Source organism: Myotis brandtii, unplaced genomic scaffold, assembly GCF_000412655.1.
Source record: "Myotis brandtii unplaced genomic scaffold, ASM41265v1 scaffold246, whole genome shotgun sequence".
In the NCBI taxonomy this organism is placed as follows: Eukaryota; Metazoa; Chordata; class Mammalia; order Chiroptera; family Vespertilionidae; genus Myotis; species Myotis brandtii.
Window position 1 is genome coordinate 658,325 of NW_005359310.1, and position 20,689 is coordinate 679,013.

General features: G+C 46.1%; 1 protein-coding gene across 1 annotated transcript in view; it reads right to left on the reverse strand.

The window, feature by feature from the left end:
- Window positions 1-20,689, reverse strand: part of SMARCC1 (SWI/SNF related, matrix associated, actin dependent regulator of chromatin, subfamily c, member 1) — an 89,461-nt gene that overhangs the window by 59,676 nt on the left and 9,096 nt on the right. The window contains 6 exon segments of the mRNA XM_005867205.2: window positions 9-78; window positions 3,535-3,604; window positions 6,072-6,164; window positions 7,499-7,580; window positions 8,429-8,514; window positions 14,729-14,848. Coding sequence (XP_005867267.1) covers window positions 9-78; window positions 3,535-3,604; window positions 6,072-6,164; window positions 7,499-7,580; window positions 8,429-8,514; window positions 14,729-14,848 — 521 coding nt within the window.

Genomic DNA, 20,689 nt, shown 5'->3' on the forward strand with positions numbered 1-20,689 from the left:
CGCCTTACCTGTCGGGGTACGACCCCCAGTGCACCAGCACCTGCTTGTCCCTCCTCATCACGGGTCGCAGCCACTCCTCTGAAAGGCACAAGGAACACGCAGTCAGGCCACACAGTGGATGAACGGACTACTGTGTAGACTTCATTTTACTCAGTTTTGGGTTTGCTCAGGGGCTCCCCCAAGTCTTCTCCTGGTTGGATGCTCTCCACCACCATCTGCTAAGGGGAGCTTTTCAGCTGTGCCCTCAGACCTACTGGGTTCTAGGCCTGATTCTCCCTCAATCCTGACAGAACCGACTGTCCATCCGGAGTGCGCCCCTCCCACCCGCCTGCCTGACCTGCCTGTGCTTCCAGCGAATCAGGACCACACCCGACGCCTCACTCCCAGGCAGGACCCCCACCCTCTGCTACGCTGCGACTCCTGATGGAAGTTGTACCAGAACCTTCTTCCTCAGGTTCACTCTCTCCGGCTTCGACGGTGCTCTATGGCGCGACGTCCAAGCTTCACCAACAGCACTGTTTCTGTTCTCTAATGGCCGCCTGTTGGCTCAGCCTCCCAAGGAGACTGTCAGCAGTGGTCCTATCAGACGCTTTCTATTCCAGCAGCCTCACCAAGGAAAAGGAGGGCACCGTTCCTGCCGCCAGGTGACTACTGCCGACGTCAGTTAATCCCACCTGCATCTCAGCACCGGTTACGCTGTGGCCGTTGGTAGTCTGAACTTAGCTGAGAACACTCGTTTCTAATACTTGTTTCTAGTGAAGCCTCTTGAAACCCAAGAAAAAGCAGGACTTATCTAAGTGAAATCAGCTAAATAAAACGACTTTCCACGCCCACTTCAACATAACAAGCCCCTGCACTGACTCAGCCGGGAAGCCCCGTGCCTGTGCTCTGTGTGAAGCACCCAACGGCCGACCTTCTCGTATCGACAGTGAAGAGGAAGAAACCAGGCCCTGACCCTGAACCCGACACCCAGAACGGCCAGGGGAACAGTGGAGGAGGAGCCCGGGGGCCTTCCAGAACCGTCTGCTTCAACAGAATGCCCTGCCTGTCCCACGAGTCAGAGCTGCCGCTCGGGCACGAATACGGCCCCAGCTGCACATTCCTCTCCACCAAATGATCAGCACTGCCCACCCCACACACCTGCCCAGCACCTTCTCCTTCACCCACCGCATCAAACAAAGCTCTTCACCCGACTCACAGCCTCACCTTCCCCACCGCCTACTCTCCTGAGACATGAAGCCCAACTTGGCCACTTGCTTTTCCTCAAACTCCATAATGTATTACCTCTGCTTTTCCTTATTTTGTACCTCTTCTAGCATCTCACACTCCAATTCTTTTAATATCTTAAGACCTATTAAATAGCATCACCTTTTATTTTAAACTGTAACTAACCCTCAGAGAAAGGCACACTGCATTTCGACACGGTCTTTACTGTGCTGTGGCTGTAGTGACCGTCTGCACACGCCCCTGACAGCCACTGGTTCTAAGGAAAGCCCCACAATGTGCAGAATCATGTCATACTTTAAAGATAACCTTCAATATATTACAAATTAAATTTAAATGCTGCCTTCTAACGATTACTCCAACTACTAATAGCAATACCTAGCAAACATCAGTAAACTAGCTTGTATTAAAATACACAAATAACGCTCACATGAATAAGAAATTACTGCAACAACTGCAGTTCAAACCGTTTGTAAAAGGCACTGTTTTCAATACATTCACGATCTAAGCATTTATACCAACTATTAGAGAAGCCTTAGGAGAGGTAGCCAGCCAGAATCAGCACCGGAACATTCACAGCTATCCAGCACCTCCACCCAGTGGCAACCAGCTGCTACTACCTCGGAGAACAAAGCTGAGAAACACTAACGGCAGCGTGAGGTTTCTCAAAGCACAACAATCAGAGCTGAGATCGTGAATCCAACTTTGTTCCCAAGCTACCGATGAAAAGGCCTAAACTACGAAACGCTTAGAACAAGTTAGGCGTAAACTTCATTACTCTGCTGAGGCAATGGTTTTTAGATTTGACACCAAACACACAGGCAACCAACCAAGCCAACCAACCTACCCTCCTGTCATTGCTTTGATATCTGTACAACTTAGAAAGGCCCTCCTTCCTCCCCTGGCATGTTCCTCCGTTAAGTCGAGCAGACCAGCACCACGGAGAGCAGTCTTTGCTAAGAACCAGTTGACACTGCTGAGCACCTTGCTGCTGTACAGACCAGTGACGGCGAACCTATGACACGCGCGTCAGAGGTGACACGCAAACTCATTTTTTTGGTTGACTTGTCTTTGTTAAATGGCATTTAAATATATAAAATAAATATCAAAAATTTAATTATTTGTTTTACTATGGTTGCAAAGATCAAAAAATTTCTATATGTGACACGGCACCAGAGTTAAGTTAGGGTTTTTCAAAATGCTGACATGCTGAGCTCAAAAGGTTCGCCATCACTGGTATAGACTATATTCATTAATTGTCCTCTTAATTACTTATTTCCTTTATTCTGTAGCTTTATTAATTGTGCTCTTAATTACTTATATTTTTTATTCTCTAGCTTTAGTTTGATGTTATTTTTCTAATTTCTTGAGAAAGATGTGTGGACCACTGACTTTTCAGTCTTTCTTCTTCCCCAATATATACATTTAAGACCTAAATTTCCCTCTAGATATAGCATCAGCTGCAACCTGAAACGTTAATTTTCTTATACTTTCTTAATTTCGTAATTATTCGGATCCAAAGACTTTCCATTTCCATTGCAATTTCTTCTTTCATCCATGGATGACATGGCAAGATATTTCTTAATGTTCACGCATATGGAAACTGTCTGTAATCTTGTTATTATTGACTTACAGCATCTCTGCACTGGTAAGAACAGTGCAGGGAATTAGCGAGTCAAGTCTCATATAATTTGCCTCCTTATATAGATATTCTATGGGGATATGTTATGCCTAAGAATAGATCTCCACATAGGAGAACTATTTCTCAATCTAAATTAACTTGGCTAATTAATAATTCACATTTTGATTCCCAACTTTCCAACCTTGGAAAGAATGGTTAACAGAAGTCAGTTGCCATAGCTCTGATGAACTCTGGCTACTGACCAAATGCACTTTCAGGTCGCAGGGCTGAATGCCAGAGTCGAACCCATTAGACAATCCCGACTGGTATTTCCGAGGGGCCTGTTTACCAGAGACGCTCTATCTCGCAATGTCTCTTAATTTTCAGAACACAAGGGACACAGGAACATCAGCTACGTTAATGCACAGGCATGGCTAGACTTAACACCCAGATGATAACTGCCAACAAATAAATAAAAGTCTAATGATTAGAAAGTTGGACATTACAGAATTAGTTTACTTTTCCCAATTCAAAATAAATAAAAAATTACAAATTTAAATAATCTGTGGAATTTAATACTTGTGACTCTCTTTCTAAAATAGCTGGTTATACTATTTAACCCTCTGATGATATAACTTAGAATCCAGTGAAGTCTGAGCTCATCAGATCACAACCAAAAACTCACTCACCATCCTCTTGTGAGGAAGGATGCGGGTAAATGTGGTGGGAAGCTTTCGACTTCTCGTCAGTGAATGTGCCCTGAAAAGGCAATGAACACATAACGTGAAAATAAAGCATGTGCCAGCAAACCATGAGAGGCCAGACACAAACAGCCCAGGAACTGCAAAGGCATTATTTTACTTATATTTTAAAACTAAAATATTTTTATTATTTTTAGTCAAGGTAAGAGATAGGAATTAACAAGAACAAAAATTATCAACAGTTTACAGTGTTCTCTAAAAAAACAACACAAGTGCCCTCCGCTAATTCTCTATGTATCTCTCTCAGGGTAACCTTATTCTCAGTAATACTAGAGGCCTGGTGCACGAAATTGGTGCAATGGCTGGGACGGGGGATCCCTTCATCCTGGCCTACGCCCTCTCACTCTTTACTGCCTGCCTGCTCGCTGCTCCTTAGCGCTGCCGCGGAGGTGGGAAAGGCTCCCGCCACCACCACTGCGCTCGCCAGCTGTGAGCCCGGCTTCTAGCTGAGCGGCGCTCCCCATGGGAGCGCACTGACCACCACAGGGCAGCTCCTGTGTTGAGCATCTGCCCCCTGGTGGTCAGTGTGCATCATAGCGACCAGTCATTCTGGTCATTATGCTGCAAGTCGCTTAGGCTTTTATTATATAGAAGACTACAGGCCTGACGCACAAAATTCGTGCAAGGGCAAGCCTTCGTGGCCCCAGCTGCCTGGCAGCCCCACCCCCTACCCACACCTGCCTTGGCCTTGCACTGCCCACGTCTGCCGCCACACACCCCCAGTTCCCCGGTGCCGCCCGATCGATCATCCTGCAGAAGGTGACTGGGCCTCCTCCTGCGGGGCGATCGTGGGGTGATGGCGGGCCCCCTGGCCAATCGCATCACAGCCGCCTTGGCTGGCCGGGCGCCGGTGCACGTCACAGTGTGGTCGTCCAGGTCAGCCAGACAGTCGTTCTGCTGTCCGGTCGATTTGCATATTACGCTGTTATTATCATAGATGAGTACCCCTAATTCTTCTTTTGTTAATGCTCACCCAAAGACATTTTTATTAATTTCATTTAAAAAAATATTTTTATTGATTTCAGAGAAGGGAGAGGGAGAGAGAGAGAGAAACATCAATGATGAGAGAGAATCATGAATCGGCTGCCTCCTGAACACCCCACAATGGGGATCGAGCCTGCAACCTGGGCATGTACCCTGGCCGGGAATTGAACCATGACCTTCTGGTTCACAGGTCGATGCTCAACCACTGAGGCACGCTGGCTGGGCTATTTTTATTAATTTTAGAGAGAGAGGGAGGGAGAGAGGGGAGAGGAGGGGAGGGACAGAGGAGAGGAAGGGAGGGGAAGGGGAAGGAAGGTAGGGGGAGGGAGAGGAAGAGGGAGAAAGAGAGGGGGAGGGGGAGGGACAGGGGGACACACACATCAGGTGCCTCCCGAATATATCCTAACCGGAATCAAACCCGCAACCTTTCAGTATGTGGGGCATAGTTAACAGATGAAAGGAGCTAAGAATGGTGACAGATACACTGTGACCAATCAATGGAGTCGCTAATGCACTTTAAATGCTTGAGCAAAGGTCTGATCAACAGTATTCAGCCCCAGCTGGTTTGGCTCAGCGGATAGAGCATTGGCCTATGGACTGAAGGGTCTTAGGTTCGGAATGGGCACATGCCTGGGTTGTGGGCTTGATCACCAGTAAGGGGTGTGCAGGAGGCAGCTGATCAATGATTCTCTCTCATCACTGACATTTCTATCTCTCCCTCTCCCTTCCTCTCTGACATCAGTAAAAATATATTTTTAAAAAGGGGTATTTAATAATGGTGCTAGTATTAGCTTTTAAGGTCTCCTCTCTAGGAGTCTATGAAACCAGAAGATCTGTTACATCCCTCTGGACGTTGTCCCTAAAACAATCACTAAGAAAACAATCACTAAAGTCAGATTTCTTAAGAACTGTGGCAACTAAGTGATCAGTATAAACTGTAGGCAAGCCCTAACCATTTTGGCTCAGGGGATAGAGCAGTGGCCTGTGGACTGAAGGGTCCCAGGTTCGATTCCAGTCAAGGGCATATACCAGGATTGCGGGCTCAATCCCCGGTGGGGGGTGTGCAGGAAGCAGCCAATCAATGATTCTCATCAATGATGTTTCTATCTCTCTCTCTTCCTCTCTAAAATCAATAAACATATATTTAACAAAAAACAAAACAAAACTGTAGACGAATATATAAACTTTTTCCAGAATGCTTTGGTAGCAATTAAACGCTACTCTAGGACATATACATGTATTAAATCATCACATAATACACCTTAAACTTACACAATATTACATGTCAATTACATCTCAATAATGCTAGGCTCAGCTAAGAACTGGAGGTGAGTGAAGAGAAAAGCACTTGGTACTGTGAGAACCCAGAAAGAGGAAAACTTTCATTCACTGCCGACAGAAACACAAATCAGAAGACACTCAGGTGGAGACTTACAAGACCTTTCTGACTGCAAGGGCTTCTGAAGGGTCGAGTTTATTACCTGATGTCGTTTGATAATATCTTTCAATTTGTTAGCCAACTTCAGGTCAATGTCTGGAATGAGGTAGATGTTGGGTCTGGTCAGGCAATTGCTCTGAGAAAGAAAGAACAGATTTTTAAATTCTCTTGGTTTTAAAATAATGTCATATTATTTATGCATCATCCTCATGGCAAAAGGTGGCACTCACAGCCAGGCTGCTTAGAATGGGAGATGCACTTTGTATGGAAAAGAATGGGAAAGTTTGATGTCAGTGTAAAACCCAGGTGTGCAGCAGCCTCCTTAATGACGGCTCAGGTCCCTTCTCTGCAGCCGGGTACACCTGGACAAGAAGATGCTGAGATTATGACCCACAGACATGCATCATCTTTTCCATTAAGGCACCAAGTGACACATGAGCCCTGCTAGGCCACTTCACCTGAGCACACCTCACATCTAATGGACTGTTTCCACCTACACCTTCTGTTGGCCAGGGGAGGTAGGTATTCATTTCGGCTCATCAGGTAAATCACTTAAAATGATGTAAAGACTGTGGATTAACCCTGACCAGTTTGGCTCAGTGGATAGAGCGTCTGCCTGCGGACTGAAGAGTCCCAGGTTCGATTCCGGTCAGGGGCATGTGCCTTGGTTGCGGGCACATCCCCAGTGAGGGGTGTGCAGGAGGCAGCTTATGGATGTTTCTCTCTCATGGATGTTTCTAACTCTCTATCCCTCTCCCTTCCTCTCTGTAAAAAATCAATAAAATATATTTTAAAAAAAAAAAGACTGTGGATTATAGCTCTTTTCCCCCCATTTCTAATCTTACATACAGAAGTGACTAAAACATTCCTATTAACTCCCCAAACCATCACCAAAAATGAACCAACGAACAAAACACCCTGTTACTCCTCTGGCTAATGGTCCATGAGACAACTCCCAGGCATGGAGCCACTGAGGAGACCCAGCTGCATTTCTGCCACATGCCCCGCCCCAGGGAGGTTCAGTCAATGGCCACCACAAAGTACCACTCAATAAAATACTAGGAAAGAAAAGAAGAAAATTAACTGTTCTCTCCAGGTTATAATCTAGTAGGGGAAATAAAATCTATATTCATGGCACAACCATGAAACAAATCCAAAGAAAATCACTGAATAAACAAATGAGAGAGTATTTATATTAAATGTGAAAAAGATTCAAATAATGGGTTTGGTAAAATTAATAAAGAAAAATATCATAGATAATTTCACCACAAGTTTAAGGTCAAATTCTATAAATGACAAGTTTTAGTCATACTTTATATCTCTAATTCCCCTAAATCCAAAAGAATAACAGAACAATAGATTTCAGAAAATTATTCTTCCTTTGACTTTTTGGCAACCTGATGAAGCTAATCTTAGAACTGACAGTATATCCAAGGGAAGAAATTGTAATGATTTAACTTTCCCGTTTACCTGCACCAATGTTTTTTCAATATTCATAAACATCTCAACATTACGATCCATTCGGGATGGATTCTGTAGATCAAACCTCCGCCTAAAAGACAAGATAATAATTAGTTAACTTGTCTCCCGTCTTAAACAAAAGTAAAGACTTGGCCCTAACCGGTTTGGCTCAATGGATAGAGCATTGGCCTGCAGACTGAAGGGTCCCAGGTTCGATTCCGGCCAAGGGCATATACCAAGGTTGCAGGCTCCATCCCCAGTGTGGGGCGTGCAGGAGGCAGCCGATCAATGGTTCTCTCTCATCATTGATGTTTCTATCTCTCTCTCCCTCTCCCTTCCTCTCTGAAATCAATAAAAATATATATATTTTTTTAAAAAGTAAAGACTTGGCTGCAGCATTCAATGCAAATGAGCTGGATAGATCTGGAAACTATGATAGAACTACGCAAATGTACAAGCGTTTCTCTCAGTCATATAAATGAGCATGTGAACACTAAAAGATCAGAGTTTAAGACATTAAGATCCACTCCAGCAAAAGGAAGTCTCTGTTCCATGAAGTAAATCTAAGATAGTTTACATCAGACAGAAAGCAGTCCACAGAGCCAGTGGCAGTCATCTTAAACGTATCTGTTCACATTCAACGAGGTCTGTGTTCTCTGAGATGACTGTTGTCCTGAATGTGGTAAAACCCACCTTTTCACCTTTACTTTAAGTCCCCCCACATGTCTTCAGATCGTGTGTAAGCACCAGCATAGCCTTCTGTGCCGTCCCCCCTGATCTCCGTCCTTTTCATGTGGTTAAATCGTTACCAATGTGAATGCTGTGTCCCATTTCACTCCCAGGGAGGGGTCCAGCCTAGTGACCGAGAGTGTGGGCTGTGGGCTGTGGAGCCCAACTTCTACGTCACATCAAAACATGCAAATCAACACAAGGACTTACCAGCCCTGGTCATTCTTGTACTTGTACGCAGCCCCGAGAATGTGACACAAGGCGCCTCCAGCCTTGAAATCCATGAAACATTTCGCCTAAAATGACACAAGTCACACGTGAAAACAATAAAAGTTCTGAAAAAATTACTTATGTCTGAATTCTATAAGTCAGCTCAAAGATATAAACAAGTTCTTAAGTACTTTCTGGAAAAAATTGCAATATAAAGAAAAATGTCCAAAAATGCATAAAAATATTTCTTTTCAAATTTCAATTAAAATATTACTCTTTAAGTAAACTTTGTAAAAACCAAGATTTACAAAAGATACATCAAGTCCAGCCAGTGTGGGCCAGTGGTTGAGCATTGACCTATGAACCAGGAGGTCATGGTGGTTTGATTCCCAGTCGGGGCACATGCCTGGGCTGCAGGCTCTATTCCTGGGGGGTGGGGAGGTGGACGGAGACGGCTGATGGGTGATTTTCTCATCACTGGTGTTCCTCTCTCTCCCTTCCTCTCTAAAATCAATAAAAATATAAAAATGGACGTGGGGTTCTGACCCTCAGCATCGGAATCACCCACAGAAAAAAACTAATAGGCCAGAGTCAGGGACGAAGAGCTGGAGGCAGACAAGAGACTTCCCAGGGACACTCACTTCCCAATTCAACCCTCACCGCCCCCACGCCCACCGAGAAGACGCCTCGCTCTTCTTCACATATTCTCTGAGCAGAAGCACTGGTGATGGGCCAATTCCTCTTGATGATTAAAAAAATTAAAGAATAAAAGGACATGCCCTGACCGGTTTGGCTCAGTGGATAGAGCGTTGGCCTGCGGACTGAGGGGTCCCGGGTTCGATTCCAGTCAAGGGCATGTACCTTGGTTGCCGGCGCATCCCCAGTGGGGGGTGTGCAGGAGGCAGCTGATCCATGTTTCTCTCTCTCATCGATGTTTCTAACTCTCTATTCCTCTCCCTTCCTCTCTGTAAAAAAATCAATAAAATATATTTAAAAAAAAAAAAAAAAAAGAAAAAAAGGACAACAGGGGCCCTAGCTGGTTTTGCTCAGTGGATAGAGCGTCAGCCTGTGGACTGAAGGGTCCCGGGTTCAATTCCGGTCAAGGGCACATGTCCAGGTTGCTAGATCCTCAGTAGGGGGAATGCAGGAGGCAGCCTATCAATGATTCGTATCATTGATGTTTCTCTCGCTCCCCATTCCTGTCTGAAATCAAAAAAATATTTGGGGAAAAAAAGACAACAGGCACCAAAACCTGAGCTTCCCAGAGCCAGTGGGACCTGCCTCAGGTGATGTCTCAGCAGCTGCCCATCTGGAGACCCTGGGCCAGGGCAGTTCTACCAGCTGCTTCGATTCCCTGCTGCGGGGCACACTGCTTCTGACACGCTGGGCTCTCGGCAGCTACACTGGAAGTCAGTCTCATCTTGTTCTGGGTGGAGGTGGGGTCATCCGCCTATACTTCTGCTGAGCAGGATGAAGCCCAGAAAAGCTACGTCTAACTGCAAGACCTCAAAGTGCTTTACATCTGTGCCAGTGTCATTATTTCTTTGACTTATTAACTAAGGACTAGGCAGCGCTCACAAGTGGCAAAAAGGAGGGGATGCCCTGGCCCGGCAGCTCAGCTGGTTAGAACGTTGCCCCGATTTGCGAAGGTTGTGGGTTCGATGCCCAGTCAGGGCACATGCAAGAATCAACCAATGATGCATAAATAAGTGGAACAACAAATCAATTTCTTCTGCTCTCTCAAATCAATTTTTAAGAAGTATTTTTTTTTATTGATGTCAGAGAGGAAGGGAGAGGGAGAGAGAGATAGAAACATCAATGATGAGAATCATTGATCAGCTGCCTCCTGCACACCCTACACTGGGGATCCAGGCCACAACCCGGGCATGTGCCCTGATCAGGAACCGAACCATGACCTCCTGGTTCATAAGTCGACGCACAACCACTGAGCCACACCAGCTCAATTTTTAAAAATTAAAAAAACAAAAACAGGGGGGTGGGGGGATAGATAATGTGTTTGTAATGTGTTTGTGTGGGCTGAGTACACGCATTAATAATGCCACCTTTTGGCCTGTTCATCAAGAAATGACTATGTCAGAAATGAATGTGAGAAGTGAACCAAGGAGCAGAAACCGAGTATGTTCAACAAACCAAGAAAATTCAAGGGAATTCAGGCATCTTCACACCCTGAAAACAATTCTGGGGGGAGAAACACATCGCTTCAATTTCAGAATCTTTTTACCTCACAAATATGAAACAATCAAATAATTTCTAAGTTTCTTTGTGTATTTTAGCTGCTTTCGAGTTTAAAATAGTGCTTTCTAGACATAGTTCCCAATTGTATTAGTGAGAGAAACTGTAATACAGTCGACCCTTGAACGTGAGGGTTAGGAGCGCTGACCCCTACCCCACCCCCACAATTGAAAATCTGCGTATAATTTTAGACTCCCCCAAACCTAACAGCCTACTGTGGACCAGAAGCCTTACCAACAACATAAACAGTCCATTAACACATGTTTTGTATGTTGTATGTATTACATACTGTATTCTTACAATAAAGTAAGCTAGAGGAAAGACCATGTTATTGAGAAAATCATAAAAAAGAGAAAATCCATTTAGCTTTTTTAAAAACACATGTTTGTTGATTTTAAAGAGGAAGGGAGGAGAGAGTGATAGAAACATCAATGATGAGAATCATTGATCGGCTGCCTCCTGCACACCCCCTACCGGGGATCGAGCCCGCAATCCTGGCATATGCCCTTGACCAGAATCGAACCCGGGACCCTTCAGTCCACAGGCCGATACTCTATCCACTGAGCCAAACCAGTGAGGGCCACTCACAGTATTTATTTAAAAATATAAGTAGATCCATGCAGTTCAAACCCAGGTTGCTCCAGGGCCAACTGGAGCCCCTGATGAGCACCTGTAACCACAGGTCCCCGCTGCTGCAGCCTCTTCTTGGGGAGACAGTCCTCTCCCCGCTGCCGTCTGAGGAGTTACCGCAAGGCGCTTACACACGGGCCTCCTTACTCCGAAAGCATCCGATGCAGCTGAGGCTTCTAGCCCATTTTACAGATGACACAGTGCTGCTGGCTCCAGCCATGAGGTGGACTAAACAGCCAGAAACCCTACCACTCACTGCAAGCACATGCTGGATAAAACAGACGACATTATGTTAAATGTGGGGCTGAATCTCTAGAAAGGCACATCCCCAGGTGTAAAAATCAAAGAAGAAAAAGTCAAAAGCTGGCTGCTCCAGGCTGACATCACTGCCCACTTCACGTCTCTATCCCCAGCCCCACAGCAGTCGAGAGCGGGCATGGACCTCACAGCAAACTGGAACGTGACCTGTCCATGCCGTGCCGGTTCTCGGGCTTTGTCTCTAAACAGATGCTTGTGGCCTTTTTAAAAAGGCAGAACGCAGAACGGACGCCTCCCACCGTGAGGCTATGTCTGTCTGGGCCCGCACAGGTCCTGAGCCAGGAAGGCTATGGGAACGAGTTTTTACCACTCACGCTCATTGTGCCTGTGGGATACATTCGAGCCTTAAGAAACACGCTTTCCTAAGACCCTCTTGCTCCTCAGCTAGTGTTACGCAGCGCACACCTATGCTGAGCCCGCTGCTGAACACCCGGCGTGACCCACAAAGTCCCACTTGACTCTCGCTCCAGCGCTGCTCATCCACGAGGAAGAAAAGCGGACGGCGAACAGCTCCCAGGTTTCACTCAAGGGTTCTTCCCTTGACTGTCTCGTCCCCCCTTCTCTTTACACCATCACGTGCCAATCCTTCCATTGGGACCGGCTACACACTCCTCGGGAGGGAGGACAGCTGGTCCCCTGGCGCTGAGCCAGGAGCTATTTTTAATATGGTTTGTGCCTAAAATACCCTCCTGGTCTCCGAGGCGTGGACCTTCCTCGGAGCCTCGTCCTCTGCCTTCCCCTCAGTGCCAAGGTCAATTCGTCCTTCAACGTCCCCAATTGCTCCCCGTCCTCTCGGATGCCCCGCCACCTCCCTCCGCCCCGTTCTCGGGGATCAGGACAGCAGCCTCGTCCTGGGTCCTGGAAATCGCGCTGGCTGCCCAAGCCTCCAGTCTCAACAGCCCCCATCAGCCTGTGCGAGACCTAAACCCACAGCTGACTGAGCCCCTCCTGCTCTCCTTGCCCTTCCCGTGACCTCCAGTGGACGCCCCTCTGGCGGGGCACTGGTGAACTTGGCCTTTGAGCCTGGTGTTAGCCCTCTCCCTGCCGCCGTCCTCAGCTCTAACCTTGGGGCGACACCTGCCTCAGGCCCTTACACTGCTCACTCGGACCTCACCGCCCGAAGGCATCCCCGCCCTTCCCTCAAGAACCACCCCCAGCTCCCAGGACTCAGCTCCCAGGCCCTTCCCTGCAAAGCCTTCCCTGAGATGGGGAGTCAAGGTTCTATCTACACAGCTCACGAGTGTGAGCCCCGAGGACAAGCAACAGCCTCACACTCGGGACATAATCAAATGCTGCCTGTTTGCTGAGCTCAAATCAGTGAGGAGCCGAAACCGGTTTGGCTCAGTGGATAGAGCGTCGGCCTGCGGACTGAAAGGTCCCAGGTTCGATTCCGGTCAAGGGCATATACCTGGGTTGCGGGCACATCCCCAGTAGGAGATGTGCAGGAGGCAGCTGGTCGATGTTTCTCTCTCATCGATGTTTCTAACTCTCTATCTCTCTCCCTTCCTCTCTGTAAAAAATCAATAAAATATATTTAAAAAAAAAAATCAGTGAGGAAAGCAGCATTTTCTAACAAGTGTTGCTGAGATAACCAGATACTCACATGGAAAAAGATAAACTAGATCCACTGCGCACACTGAATACCAAGATAGATTCTCAATGAAGAGAATTACATGTAAAAAATGAAACCAAACAAATACTCGAAGAATGGACGGCTGAATTCCTGTGTCACCTGCAAGTGGGAAAAGCCTAGCATGACTCGAAAAACCCCTGTTCTATTTGACTAACAAAGGTAAACGTCTGGATGGGAAACCCGCAGAAGCAGCCGTGGCTGGTGGCTCAGCTGTCCCCCACACCAGAAAGGTTTCGGGTTCAATTCCAGGTCAGGGCACACATACCGAGGTTGTGGGTTCGATTCCCAGTCATGGTACATATAGAAAGCAACCAATTGATCTCTTTCTCTCTCTTCTCTCTCTCTCTTCTCCTCTCCCCTCCCCTCCCCTCCCCTCTTCTCTCTCTCTCTCTCAAATCAATGAACATATCCTCACGTGAGGATTTAAAAAAACCCAGCATGAACAAAGTAGACACACTTACTGCAAGGTCAATAAAACAATACTATTTCTTATTCTCAATTCTATGTGTAAGATCAGTGAGTTGTTAAAACAAAAGGTTTAGTGATAAAATAAGAACATGCAATTCAGAAGCTTATGAGTTAAAAAAAGGTCCATGATAATAAATTCAATGGAGGCAGCAAGCAGCAGAATGGAAGCTGCAAAAACCCAAATCGGAGAATTGAAGACAAAAATTCTAAGAAGAGATATGCCAGGCAGTCCTAAGTGATCTGTATAATCAGAGTTCAAATATAAAGGCACACGGGGTAGCAGAGAGACTAGAAGGCTGAATGGTCCCGGAGCGAAAGCAGCACAGGGAGTCTCCAGATCACGACTTACCACAACTGGACATATTTCTACATTTCAAAGAGAAAAAGAAAAGGTTCAAAGATCAGCATAAAAAAGGGGGAGCCCTAGCTGGTTTGGCTCAATGGAAGGAACGTCGGCCTGCAGACTGAGTCCCCAGTAGGGGACGTGCAGGAGGCAGCCGATCAATGGTTCTCTCTCATCATTGATGTTTCTCTCTCTCTTTCCCTCTCCCTTCTCTGAAAAAATTAAAAAAGTACATTAAAAAAAGGAAGGAGACCCAAAATCAACAGATTTTTTCTCTACAAAATAAAATGTTAAAGAGAGACTAAAACCTACAGATTTCAAATGAAAATAAAATAACCCAGGATTTCTATACCAAGCCAAATTATCAGTCAAAATAGCACCTGCACGAGCAGAATTATATTCTCACATAAGCGCAGGAGAATTCCACCTACAAAATAAAGAAACTCCACTGAACAGCGTCCTAGCCACAGGAGCTGAACCGGAAGAAGGAATGAAGACCTGGCACAGCAGGAACTACACGGACACGACAGCACAGCAAGACGCTCACAGCCGGTCCACACGGCGACCGCTGGGATGTTCACCGACAGTAAACGACCTGCAGACGCGCCGCCAGCTGAGCATCAGGGCCACAGCCCAGGGCGGTCCATGTACTCACCGGGAGCTTGGTGAAGGCCGGGTTGGCGACGTGCTTCCCGAAGGCATCTTCCTGGAACTGCAGGAGCTGCACCACCAGCCCAGCCAGCGTCTTGTTGGTGGGCGCATCCGCGTGGACGTACTGCAAGGAGGAGACAGGGCTCAACACCGGGAGAATGCCCGCTGACCTCCTGTGCCCACTGAGCCCTGGCGTGGGCAGGTTTACCCACGTCCGACAAGCTCTCTGCTGTAAAGGGGGACCCTGGCCGGTGTGCTCAGTGGTTACGGCGTTGGCCTGTGCACCGAAGGGTTGTAGGTTTAATTTCCAGTGGAGGACACATAACTGGATTTCAGGTTCACTCCCCGCCTGGGTCAGGGCACATGCGGGAGGCGACCCAGCCAATGTCTGTCTGTCTGTCTGTCTGTCTCCCTCCCTCCCTTCATCCCTTCCACTGTCTGAAAAGCAATGGGAAAAGTATCTTCAGGTGAGGATGAACAACAACAAGAAACGGGCATTACCCTCTTTCATTGAATCAGGACCCTCCTGTGACTCACTTGTAGCCAATCGAATGCCGAGGGATGCTGTGTGACTTGTGAGAATAAGTCACTAAAGGTCTACAGCTTCCACACAGTCTCCGGGAAGAGTGCCATCGCCGGACAGCCCACAGATAAGTCACTCAAGGTCTACAGCTTCCAGTCTCCGGGAAGAGTGCCATCGCCGGACAGCCCACACCTCGGAGGCCAGGCCACCTGGCGATGCCATGGCACCAGCCCCACTGTCCCAGGAGACGGACAGCACAGCCCAGACTCTGAGCAGAGACGGCTGCAGATGGCTCTGCCCACAGCTGCCCCGTCACCCACCATCCAGTCCCCAGCGGAGGCCCCGTCATCACTGAGCAGACACCGCTGTCCCAGGATGCCCTCCAATTCCTGACACACAGGGACTCTAAGCAAAACACGGTTGTCTTATGCCAGTCAGTGTTGAGCGTAATAAAATGGTTGGTTGTTTTTTTTATGCATCAAAAATATATGTATGTGCATTTAAAATTATGGTTTTTGCCACAATTAAAATATTGTTTTAAAACAAGTTTATGTGAGAAGTTATACATGCGGAGGTGAATAATGTCAAAAGGCCAAACCAGTGGTAGACAGCAAGCAGCTTCCCAGCAAAGGAAGACAATGGTACCGTGATGGGAACGCATAGATGAGTGAGTGAAATTAAATGTAAAAGCTTAGTCTGGTATTAAATGTTCAATATCACTTTGAGAAACCATGTCCAATAATTTTTTTAAATCTCCAATTTTGAACAAGAAAAATATCTATACTTTCTTCGATTTCACAAAAAACAAAAAAACTAAATTTTTCTTCCTGGAGCAAACCTCTTTCCCAGCATCATCCAACATTTCAAGATGAATGAAGTGTCTATAATGACAAATAATATTTAAGTCATTTCTGTATGGCAAACATTAGTGGCACAGTCCACCACTACCATACAGTACGCTGGTGGCTCTCAAGCCAATGTGTGCCCATGCCAGGCGGAGACAGCACAGCAGACAGGGCGATCCAAGCTCAGCTGCCCAACAGGTGCATTTGCTTTCCACTCTGCATGAAATAGCCAGCGTGCAGTTAACTTTGCTAAAGGCAAGTTTTTTTGTTGAAATGTCTTGTTTATGTAAAACCTTCTTTATATATGAGATTTGACAAGGCATTACTGTAAACTGTATCTTGCACCCACTCAAAAGGCAGCCAATGTATGACTTTCCAATGGTTTTTAAATCAACCTATAAAAATGTAAAAATTACAACATCCTATTTAGCCAAGAATGAAACAGGCTGACCATGGGATATATGACATAAGTATCACACCCACCTCAAATTTTTATAATCCAGCTTTAAGGACTCTCACTTCATTCAAACAACAGTCCTATGGGAGCTGCAGTCTTACTTCCAACTTACAAATGAAAAATTAAAACATCGAAATAAAACAATCGGTTCAAAGACACCACCAATTAGCAGCCAAGAGTACTGAACTCACATCTTCCAACCAAATATAATACTCATTCCTCTATTCCACACTGATATAACTGAATTCGTTTCAACTGCTTCTAAAGAGCTATATATATAAAAGGCTAATAGCAGTGTCCCCGCGGGAGTTCGAATGGGAGTTCAGTTGTTTGCTATGACGTGCGCTGACCACTGGGGGGCAGCGCGGAATGAAGGAAGGCCCCGATCAGCCCTGATCACTGGCCAGGCCTAGGGACCCTACCCGTGCACAAATTTCATGCACCAGGCCTCTAGTATAATAGAAAAAGTTCTTAACAGCTTTCAAAATAGTAACTCCTGAGTATGAAAAAAAAGTAATAATATAGACTATTTCAGTCAAGCATTTTATCCTTTGATCAAAAAAATTTAAACACCATGTTTTACTTAAGACAACCATGTTTTAGTCTCAAAATATTTTGGCTAAGAATGTTAGGAAGGCCCTAACTGGTTTGGCTCAGTGGATAGAGCGTCTGCCTGCGGACTGAAGGGTCCCAGGTTCGATTCCGGTCAAGGGCATGTACCTTGGTTGCGGGCACATCCCCAGTAGGGGGTGTGCAGGAGGCAGCTGGTTGATGTTTCTCTCTCATCAATGTTTCTAACTCTCTATCCCTCTCCCTTCTTCTCTATAAAAAAAATCAATAAAATATTAAAAAATAAGTGAATAAAGTGATTTCTTTAGGAAAAAAAAAGAACGTTAGGAAGATATGTTTAGAAAGCTTTATCAATAAACCTCTTTTTCTTTCTTTTGGTCTTTTTAATAAACCTTCTTTATATTACCTATGGCATTAATAGAGTATGAAGTTTAACTTGTCCCTAAACAATCCTGCAGCAAATATCCCATAAAAAGAAATAACTGTCTTTATCTGTGAAATGACTTTTGTAAAGGGCATTTAAATGACTTCCTTAGGCAATCTACTCTAGTTTAGTGATCATCCTTAAATCTGAAATCTTATTTCAGGAATTAGCCAAACTTTGGAGAAACCTACCAGGAAACCTAATGGCTTACAGGTTTACCTCACCTCCAACGTAGCTGAGTTGAATCAATGTGAGGTCGTCAAATTTTATAATCTGAAAAGCACCCAGAAACTATGGACAGAAATACAGCTCTCATCTTAGAGTTAGGATGACAGACGTGTCAACAACACAAAGGCAGCAGCTCAGGGAGCTGAGCCAGCTTCCCCTCCCTCCTCCCTCCCTCCTCGCTCGCTCCTCGGCCTGCCATGCGACCTCAGGCAGTTAACCTCTGCCTGCAGCTTCCTCGGCCAGAACCTGGTCACCTCCTCGGGACTCCTGTGGCCCAGCTGGAGCTCATTCCAGGTTAAAAAGGATTCACTCTCTGCAACTGGAGATTGAATTAGAAACCCGGGCGCATGACCTGATCGGCATCGAATCGAACCTTCCAGTGCACCGGACAACACCCAACCAACTGAACCACACCAGCCAGGGCTGCAAAGCACTCAGGACCCTCGTTAGCACTTACTGGTGCCAACCACTCAGGCCAACCTGGTTCTTATTGCTGTGCGTTAACTTCTGCCACTACTTGAAAAGTTCTTTCAATGGGTCTGAAGTCTATACAAAGAGCCCTTGAAAATATAATAAACCTGTTGTACCTTAAAAAGGGGGGGGACTCACTCTCTCGCGTTGCTAAGCCAAATGTATCTGCAAAGCCTACACGCATAGGTTCCTAAACTAGTTGAATCCGCTCACTCACTGAACAAGTATTTACTGACCTCCCGAGGGCATTTAGAAAATGAAAACAATGCCAAGAAGTTCTCTTTTCATTTGCAATCACCTGGGTTTTACAGGCAGGTGTCTATGTTTATCTTTTCCACAAACTGTGATTTCCTTAGAAAGAGGGATGTGTAGTCAAAAAAAAAAAAGACTAAAAAATAAGAGGGCGGGACTCACTGAATCCCAATCTGCCACTCCTAACTGTAATCCTAGAGAAATTACCTGGCTCTGGAGCCTGGGGCTCCTCACATGCGTGGAACCAAGTAAATAATGTCCATCACTCAGGACTGCTGGGAGGGCTTGGGGGGTTATGTTTTAAGTGCCTGGATACGGTAGATGCTCAGTGTTCACTGGCTGCATGGACAGACCCACCCATAAAAAGGGGACTAACGATGTCATGTTTATTCCACACAGGCGCTGAGATTAGAAGTCTGTTAAAACCCATCAATGTGTACAAGTAAAGACATAGTGTGTAGCCCTGACCGGTTTGGCTCAGTGAATAGAGCGTCAGCCTGCGGACTGAGGGGTCCCAGGTTCGATTCCTGTCAAGGGCATGTACCTTGGTTGCGGGCACATCCCCAGTGGGGGGTGTGCAGGAGGCAGATGATCAATGTTTCTCTCTCATTGATGTTTCTGACTCTCTATCCCTCTCCCTTCCTCTCTGTAAAAAATCAATAAAATATATTAAAAAAATAAGACATAATGTGTAAAACAAGCAAAGAACCTTCTGGTCAATGCTTTCACCACTCCATCACTCCCAGAAACTGACAGGATTTGGGCTGTCAGATTCAGTTTTGAACCTGAGGAGGCTCTGGCTCTAAGAAACCCCGAGAAATCAAACCTAATTTTGACTGTCTTTAAGACTCAGGGAACTGAGCCAGCTTTACCCTATTGGCCTCGACCCTGGTCCAAACCTCCAGTCAGCCTCGCCAACAAATCTGAGGAATTATCCAAACCTCAGCTACCCTCTTAAAATTGGAATCAAACAGATGCAGAGTTTGAAGAGGTAGAAATGATTACTTATTTCCCTTTCTTTTCCCCTTCCCTGATATCTTATTTGAACAACAATCCTATGGGAATCACAAAGAAATAACCTAAAGAAATATTACTCGAGTCTTTTCATTTGTTAAAGCTACATTGGCAAAGTAATGCATTATATGTCAATTACATCTCAGTAAAATGGGGGTGGGGAGAGAAAAAAATCAAGGAGCATTGTACTTAAGACCCAACGCACTGGCTGCAGGGCACAGGATAAAAAACAGTTAATACTTTAATAACAGATATTCAATTCCCTTAGCCACTTCCAGAAGCTCTAGTGCCACCACAAAAAAGTGGCCGATTTATCATTATACAAGGGAGAGCAATATTCTTGTCTACTTACATGTAGATAAAAAAAGAATCTACAATCCCAAATGTGACTCCAAAATTCCAGGAAAGAAAAAAAATTTTGAAGCATCTAAAAATATCCTGTAAGTAATAACGTATCTGGTCTATCACTTCCTAAACCTTCACCTGAGAGCCTGTCATTTCTGGAAGCACCAGTGTCATTGCCAACGCACACCCAGGTCCCTGCCGGTGCCTGACAACTTCAAACACTGACGAGCTTCCGCACACGGTCCGCCCCGAATAAATACAGGGTGTCCCCCCAAAATGCACACACACTTTGAATGATTATAAAGCCAGTGTTTATTACCATACAGCTCATTTCCAAAACGAAGTGAGTTATCAGCTGTGAAAGTGTGCATACATTTTTGGGGGACACCGCATCGATTCATTCATTCAGCAACTACTTACATAGTAACCACTAAGGGAGTGGCAGTGGTAGCGACCCGGCCAAGGGCACACTGCCCGGAACAGACCGGAAGGGATCCTGCCCCGAACAGGCCGAGGGGATCCGGCCCCACGGCGGGGGTCTCCGGTGGGGAGGTGCAGGCCCGAAAAGGGCGCTCGGGGAAACGGGGGGCGGAAGGAGTATTCTGGGCTGTCTGCTCCTCACACCTTCTGGGAAGCTGAACGTCTGAACGACTTTCAACACCACTGACTCCCATCCCAGAGTTAAGAGAAAGCGATGAACGAAGAAAGCAATTTCAAAAACGGGTGCGAAGAAAATGAAGAGAGAGAGTGGGGTGACCTCACAGCAGCGGGGTCCCCGGGAAGGCCTCGCCGAGCAGCAGCAGGTGCGAGCGCACCGAGCCCTGCACACGCGTAAC